This window comes from Centruroides sculpturatus, unplaced genomic scaffold, assembly GCF_000671375.1.
Source record: "Centruroides sculpturatus isolate CEXI.00-Female unplaced genomic scaffold, Cexi_2.0 scaffold637, whole genome shotgun sequence".
NCBI classification, from domain to species: Eukaryota; Metazoa; Arthropoda; class Arachnida; order Scorpiones; family Buthidae; genus Centruroides; species Centruroides sculpturatus.
Genome location: NW_019384815.1, coordinates 111,240 through 119,376, shown reverse-complemented (window position 1 = coordinate 119,376; position 8,137 = coordinate 111,240). Strand labels below are relative to the sequence as shown.

The window sequence follows — 8,137 nt, the reverse complement described above, 5'->3', positions numbered from 1 at the left end:
TATATAATTTCGCTCACATTAAATACATTCCTTAGCGAGATTTAGGCTATTAATATATTTATTATATGTTTTACTTAGTTATTGATTAAAAATAACTAAAAAAATACGATATTTTTGAATTTTCCATCTTCTGGGACTAAGAAGACCTTTTCTCCATACCCAACGCAAATTCGACAGGCCCACAATGGAGCAGCCGGTAGGTGAATAATACAGTCTGACATATCTGGGACTGATATTTATGAAAGATTCCTGGTGAATCACCCAGATTCGACCCCGAGTACCTCAAAGAGGTAGTCTGAAGCCTTGATCGCCTCGGCTTTTTGCCATTCTGCTTATAACGTTTAAAATATTAAGCATTATTTCACTTTTATAATCTAGAACTTGTTATTGGGCTGCAATTTGAAAAAATTGTAGACCTATAAATTCCCACAGTTGTCTGTTTGTCCGTCCGCTTGTCCTTTCTTAATCTCGAGAACGCTATTAGATAAATGAAATTGAAGAGCACATATGGAAAGTTTAGGGACAGGAGGCCCTGGATAACTGATGAATATACTAACTCCTGATGCAAACTGAACCTCATGTTATTTCAATTCAAAAAATATCCCTGAAAGAAGCTAAATACATAGTCACGACTCCATTGCTAATGGAAAAGTATGACATACAGAGTTAAGACATTACTAATTTGAGGTGGAGAACATATATTTTAAATTAAATAAATTAAAAATATGATTAAAATTTGCAACCCGGCATTGTGACGGATGTCACAATAAATAATTGCTCGTATACGATATGAATATAAATTTTTATAATTTTCAAATAAATTATTATATAATATTTTACTTAAAGGTTGATATTTTGCTGTAGTAAAGCAACTTCCTAAAAGAATTTTGTATTAAAGACTAATAATAATAATAATAATAAATACTTATAACTGATGGGAAACTTAAATGTGACCAGAAAATAAGCTTTAAATTTATTTTAATATGTTTATTAGGCATTTTATGATATTAGTCTTTATAAATGTGCATTTATAAAACAAAGATTTGTTTTAAATTAGAGAATATTTTACATGATAATTTTTTAAATAATATAAGAAAAATTAATCATTTACAATGAATATTAATATAAAGCGAATTTTAACAAACACAAATAATAATAAAACATTAAACTTAAACATAATTTATAAATTTGTTGTCAAATTTTAAGTCTTAACAATTATAAAATTCTATTAAAATTTGTTTTCTCAAATACTTTAAGAAAGCATTTAATTTAATTTAATTAAAAACTTTAAAAATGTATTAAATATTTGTATTTAAATGTAAAAATTAAATATATAATACAGTTATACACTTCAGACTTGTATAAAACGATTTTATTTCTATAATGGATAGTTAACTTAGACATTAGTGTAACACTTCCCTATACACTCATTAAACCATTAGATTCAATTGGTACATCGAAATCAGAATCTAATTTGTATGATAGCTTTTCTGCTTTTCTTGCATTTATTCGGATCGATGCATCAATCTAACTTTATAATATTGTAAATTTTATTAATAATAATGTATAAAATGTCGCATATATTTAATAAATATTATATATTTAAAATACATATAACATATTATGCTATTTATTTTAAATAAAATTTAAATGCCAATAAATTTTGAAGATTCCATTAAATTATTCATTATAATTATTTATTTTTCTTATTTTTTTTAAAAGACTAATGAAAATCGATAATACAAAATATAAAGCTGTTAAGAAAAATATAATTTGTAGATTATTTGTTGAACAATATGTCATGCAAAACATCAACATGCTTGCTCGTTTGTTTGGAAAAGAAAGAAAGGATTAGTGACATGAAAGAGATTGATCTGCCCTTGTCGTATAAAGCTTGAGAAGAGTTTCGTGGGCAATTGATTATCCTTAATATAATGATATAGCTTCAGCAAGTTTTTATCACAAAATAAATCAAGCAGAAGACATAAATTTAAAATTTCGACTCCTTTAATTAAAAGAAGTATTTGAGTTTAAATAACTATGAACAAACATTTTTTTAAGAACTTCTCTCTCCTTAACATTTAATATTATATTTAACATGGTACATTTACCATTATATATAATGTTATATATAATAAAATAAACCATCTGTTTAATTTTTAAACAGTGAATAGATTTAATACATAAAATAATATTTTCATATCTTTTAAATAAATAAAATATTTTATAAATGGAATTTAATCCAATTTTTAATAAAATGAATAGAGATTATTTTCTGTAAATCTAATTTTATATCATAAATATTTATTTTTCAACATTATGATCAATATTCAATCATATTTTAGTAACAATTTTATTTACTTTACATAAAATAAATTTTCTTATATATATATATATACATGTATAATATCCATCTAAAAAATTGTATTTTATATAAAGTTACGTTACTCGTATCTTTTTCGTTCGCTATTTATTTACAAATAATATTACAACTTCCGTTATTGGTATATTACAACTGCTGATATTGCTGATATTTTGCAATTCTTGTCACCGATCTTGCTATTTTTATTACCGATAAATAGTAATTTTTCCTCGTTGAAGTATTTATACTGTTTTGTATATTGTTACATGCTATTATTGTTTCCTATTGAAAGTGTTTTTACTACTTATAAAGTAGTTTTTATATAAGAAATTGAAGGAATTATATTGCTGCTAATATTAAAATTAAAACGAGTTGATTTACATTCCCGGCAACGTTTAAAATTTGGGTGGCGCCATCTGTTATGATATTTTATTCATTTTTATTTTTATTTTTAATTATTATAAAATGGCAAAAGATATTTTGAATGGTCATTTTTTGACCGATTGCAATACTTTCCCGTAAAGATAAAAAGTGATAAATCCTCCTACAGAAATAAAAAAATAAATAAATAAAATCAATGTAAATTTAATTTTAAAAAATATTGAAATATTGTTTTATTCCTACTGAATTAATTACTGACAGGAAGAACACAAAAGTTTAATCAATAAGTCTTTCTAAATTTAAACTTTTCGAGTTAACGCCCAATAAGGTAGTAAAAGCGATCAAAATAGGAAAATAATTACAAGAAAGATATAAGTGAGTTTGACTTTTATCTTAATGGCTAACGTTGTTTAAGAGAAGATAGGGAGTGATATTTAAAGCCTTAATAAAATAATAGCTACGTTAATAGGTGGTATGCTGTGAAGTGTCAAGAGAAGTTGGACGGTGATTTACTTTGTAGCATGCATGGAAGAAACGACTTTAGCAAAATAATGACTTAACAAAGTATAAAAAGCCAAAAATAAGACGCAAATAAGATATTAAGAAAATTAATGATACAATTTTATTATGATAACATGTTAAGAAAACTATAAAAATACGTTTAAATTGGAATAGTTTAAAACGTTGTTGATGCTTTGAATGTATCGAGTTTATAAAATATTATCAAAGAAAATTTGTATTGTGCTNAAATAATAATAAATTTATAAATAACTTATTATGAATTGTAAGAATTTTAATGATTATCACACAATGAATAATGTAAAGCCATTATTATTATTACAATAAACCTAATATGGCATACTACTACTTTTTCATTTCTGTATTATTCGGAGTTACTTCAGGTTTATTCTATTCTAAGAATAGGAATCGAATGAACCAAAAGGAACCATATGGAATTCCTCCTTTGAATTCTAAGATCCCATTGGGTCCATTCTCTTTCATATCTCCGTTCTTAAACTACAGTAATACTCAAGAGAATATTCTCTAATCCGCCTTTCAAATATTTCATCCGATCTTTTCTTCCGGAAATCTGCAATTTATTTTTCTCTATATTATAATCTGACTTTCCTATTGAGACTTCTAACCTCTTATGTGTAAAAATCCTGCGTGAATTAAATTTATTTCTTTTAGGACTTTTTTAATGCGAAGGATGGGATCAATTCATAACTGTTGAATGGACTTAATATTTTTTTCTTGTTAGAATTTAATGCGAATTTCTTACAACTTATTGAAGAATTCATATCTTTATATAATTAAATTGCATTATATTTATTTATTAAAATCTAGATTAAAATGTATTTATTTGTTTTTTTATCTGTTAATAATAACCAATTAAGAATCAAAGTATTAATATATTCTTTATATGAGTTTGAAATTGTGTAGTTTAATGTTAATATCGATTTTTCTTTAATTATATTATTTTTATTTTTTATTTGTATCTTTAACTTAATAAATTCTAATAAAGTACAATATTATTTCTGATTTTCTATATGATCATAATAAAAAAAAGTGATTAAAAAAGGTATAATTTAAAACTTTGATCCTGTATATATTTTTAATGCTTATATATAATTTATATACTGGAGTCATCCTCTCTAGTGAGGGTTACAGGATAAATCAATACAGAATTATAGAAACATAGTGTACAGATAAAAATTAATTTGTATAAATTTATTGAAATTAAAGAAAATAATTCATGATACTTACTGTTGCTATTTATTGGCATTAATTAATTAACCAAAAGATAAAAAAAATCTTAATGACATAACAGAAATTATAAGAGAAATATATAGAAATCTTAATAATACAAAAATTATTTATATTACAAACGTTTGGATATTTGTAGCTATTGGTTTCTTGCAACAAAAATTCTTATAAATTTTAACATAAAATTACTTTATAAGTAAATATTTTGTTTACTGAAAAGTCATCACTTTAATCTTTACAGTTAATAATTAAATTTATTAATAGAAAGAGAATTCATAATGATTAATGTATAAAGGTGATGTTTAACTTAGAAATTAATTAATCATTTTAAACACTGTTTATTAGTCATATGTTTCTGAGATTTAATAAGAATACGTAACTTTTGGATACTTATAACTTTCAAATATTAAATTTTACAATATATTATTTCACGTACAATACAGTAAAAAATATTTCTGATACCTAATTTAGATTCTATTTTCATATCATGCAATGTATTACCATTTGCTGTATGAATATAGTAAATATTATGCTTCTCTTTGGTATGGATAAAAGTGCAGTATGATAATGTATGATACAGCGTGCTTAGAAATAAAGTTTTCTGTGGCATTCGTCATGAAAATTTAATACAAATATAGTCAGAGTTTTACCAAACTTCAGAATTTAAACTGAAATCAGACAAGCAGAATAATAACATAATTTACGAAGCATAAATAATCAAATTTTTAAATAATTCAGTTTGGAATAATGTCTCTTCTGTATTAGTATTCTCTTTGTTATGTTTGCTTGAAATGTAGAGTGAAAGCTGTTTGTTGTGACTGTGGCTAGATGTTCAGTCTGATCGTGACGTGAAGTTGTTTAATAGCATACTTATGTGGTTACTGAACAATGTGCTCACTCAAATAATAAAATCTTCACAGCCTGAACACCTTCTAACAATTCATTTATTAAACAATCACAGTAGATAATTTAATTTTATTGATATTGGGTTAACGATTCTCCTTAGTTATTTATTATAACTAAAAATATTTATTATATTAAATAAGTGGTATTAAAATGTTAAATAACATTTTAAATATATGGATGTGTCGAGTAGCTATTATAAATATTGATAATTGTAGATGAAAAAAATCATAAAAAATGAATTAAAGACTTAAATTTCTTCAAATCATTAAAGATATGAAGCGTTTAATTGGTAACAAACTACTGTAATTATCTTTATTTAGTGAAATTAATCAATAATTCTTTTTTGGCTTAAATTTTTGTTAATATTTAATCATTTTAAAATTAATACAGTATTATCGAAATATAAAATTAGAGTAAAATATTTGTTGAAATTATAATTTAATAATAATAATAATAATATTATTATTATTATTATTATTAATTCAAAATATGGTGTATTAATGTTATGTAAGATATACAACATCCTACAGAGTGATGTTTTGAAATTCAAAAAATCAGTTTTTTAGTAGAAAATTTATAATTATTGTGTATTTTTCTTATGACTGTTATAAATATGTTTAATAATTATAAAATAAAAACGAAAAATTTTTAAATTTTCTTTTAATTTAAAAAAAAAACATTAAATTAAGGAACTTATGCAAAAAGAAAGTCATGCCAGAATTTAAATGTATATCTTTCATTCTTTATATCCTTTCTCTTTTTGAAATTACTGAATACATACCATACAATAATTTATAACTGAATGTTATTAATTTGCGAAAGGATCTTATATACATATACATACATATATCTTTCTAATTGGTAAGAAATAAGATACTGGAAGTAATTCTGTTTTCATTAAAGATTGAATTATTGTGTGGTAAGTTCAATCCAATTTCAAGAAAGTTTAAAAAAATTTCAACTATCCTATATAATAATGTTTTCTATTGTGTATTTTTATGTTTAATGTTTCTCTAAGGTTACAAAAGTTCAGTATATTTTTCTTTTACTTAGATGCTGATTTACCTCCACATCATAAAGTTAGCCTTCCTGCCCTTTCACCAACTATGGAAATGGGTACAATAGTTTCTTGGGAAAAGAAAGAAGGTGACAAACTGAATGAAGGTGATCTGTTAGCAGAGATAGAAACAGACAAAGCTACAATGGGTTTTGAGACACCTGAAGAAGGTTATCTTGCTAAAATCTTAGTATCAGCTGGTACAAAGGATGTTCCATTAGGCAAAGTAAATTAGTTTCAAAAATTATTATTGTTTTTTTACAATAAAAGTAATGTTGATTTTTGCATTATATTATTATTATCCTGTAATGATATTAAATCTTAATATTTTATGTCTTGAAATTCACAATATTTTATTTGGAAAGATTAGTAATATTCTACATAATTATTATTAATTAATCTATGATCCACATTCAGTGATTTCTGCACCTACTAGTTTTTTCACCAAATTGTTTTACTTAGCTGTGCTTCTATGACAGTCTCTTGCTACATGTTATTTGTCTGTGTAAAAATTCCAGTTGAAAAAAGTTCTTCTGTTTATCACAGACTCTCAAAAAAACTGCTGCAGAAAATCGCCATCTTACACTTGCAATAAAATACACCTTATTTATGCACACAATTTTTATTTTTCTCACACAATTGCATGCATAAGATGGCAACTTTTTCACTCTGACATTATTTTCAATGATGTTGGTCATGGAAGCTTATTAAAATTGTCCTAAAAGTGAGTAAGGATGTTATGAATGTTTGTCATTTATGCATGACATCATGACATGGCATCACTATGATTTTGAGCTCTTGTCTCCATAACATAGCCAAGGTACTAAGACCTACAACAATTTAAATTTTTATGCAGCTTTATTTTGTGCATGAAAAAAACAGAAAAATTTTTTGGTCCTTCTGAGAAACACCTTGGCCCTTCCATCATTTATTTTCAGGTGAACTCATTTCACATTAGCCCATGCTATCATAAAGTTGTGAATCTTCCTATGGGAAAAGAATCAAGGATATTGTTCTGTAAACAAAATAATATCTTGTAACTAAACAATGTATGTAAGTGAAATTTAGCAGTTGCAGAGAAGATATATCACAGGATTTTTCAAAATTGTCAAATTCAAGGAATGACAATTATGTATAGTGTAATTACAGTAATACCCCGAACTTACACGATAGGTGGGACCGAGCGGTAACCGCGTAAGTCGGGGTATAATTTCGCATATAAATACATACAAATAATTTTTAATTGGGGCCGGAGACTAAAGAAAACAATAATTTAGAAAAAAATGTTTAATAAAATCTTAGATAATATATATGTATGACAAATTATATTATTATACAATTTTTCACATTTACTTGATTATCACGCCATAATTTTAACATTGTTTCCATCTCAGCGATAATACTGTTACGTTTACGAATGATGCTTGAATTTAAAGATTGAGCATTTTTTACAGCTTTGAGAATTTTTTCTTTGCCTTTTATAATTGTTCTGACCATCAATTCCGATATTTCAAACTTCTTTGCCAATTCACAAATTTTCATTTTTGTATCGAAGTCTTTAATAATGGATATGTTTGTAAAGTCAAACGAGTTAAATGCGTTAGTAATGAATCATTCAAAAAGTCTAACGAAATAGGAATAACGATGACATCATTCTCGTTTAA

General features: G+C 24.8%; 1 protein-coding gene across 1 annotated transcript; it reads left to right on the top strand.

Moving 5' to 3' along the window:
- The first annotated feature begins 6,325 nt into the window (after positions 1 to 6,325).
- On the top strand, positions 6,326 to 6,723 carry LOC111629834 (dihydrolipoyllysine-residue acetyltransferase component of pyruvate dehydrogenase complex, mitochondrial-like). Its single transcript, XM_023373744.1, has one exon. The coding sequence runs from the start codon at positions 6,415 to 6,417 to the stop codon at positions 6,706 to 6,708; it is 294 nt and encodes a 97-aa protein (XP_023229512.1). The 5' UTR covers positions 6,326 to 6,414; the 3' UTR covers positions 6,709 to 6,723.
- Positions 6,724 to 8,137: the final 1,414 nt, after the last annotated feature.

What these genes read in the sequence shown, in the direction of transcription:
- LOC111629834 (XM_023373744.1), top strand. Translation starts at nt 6,415, where the DNA reads ATGTTTAATGTTTCTCTAAGGTTACAAAAGTTCAGTATATTTTTCTTT.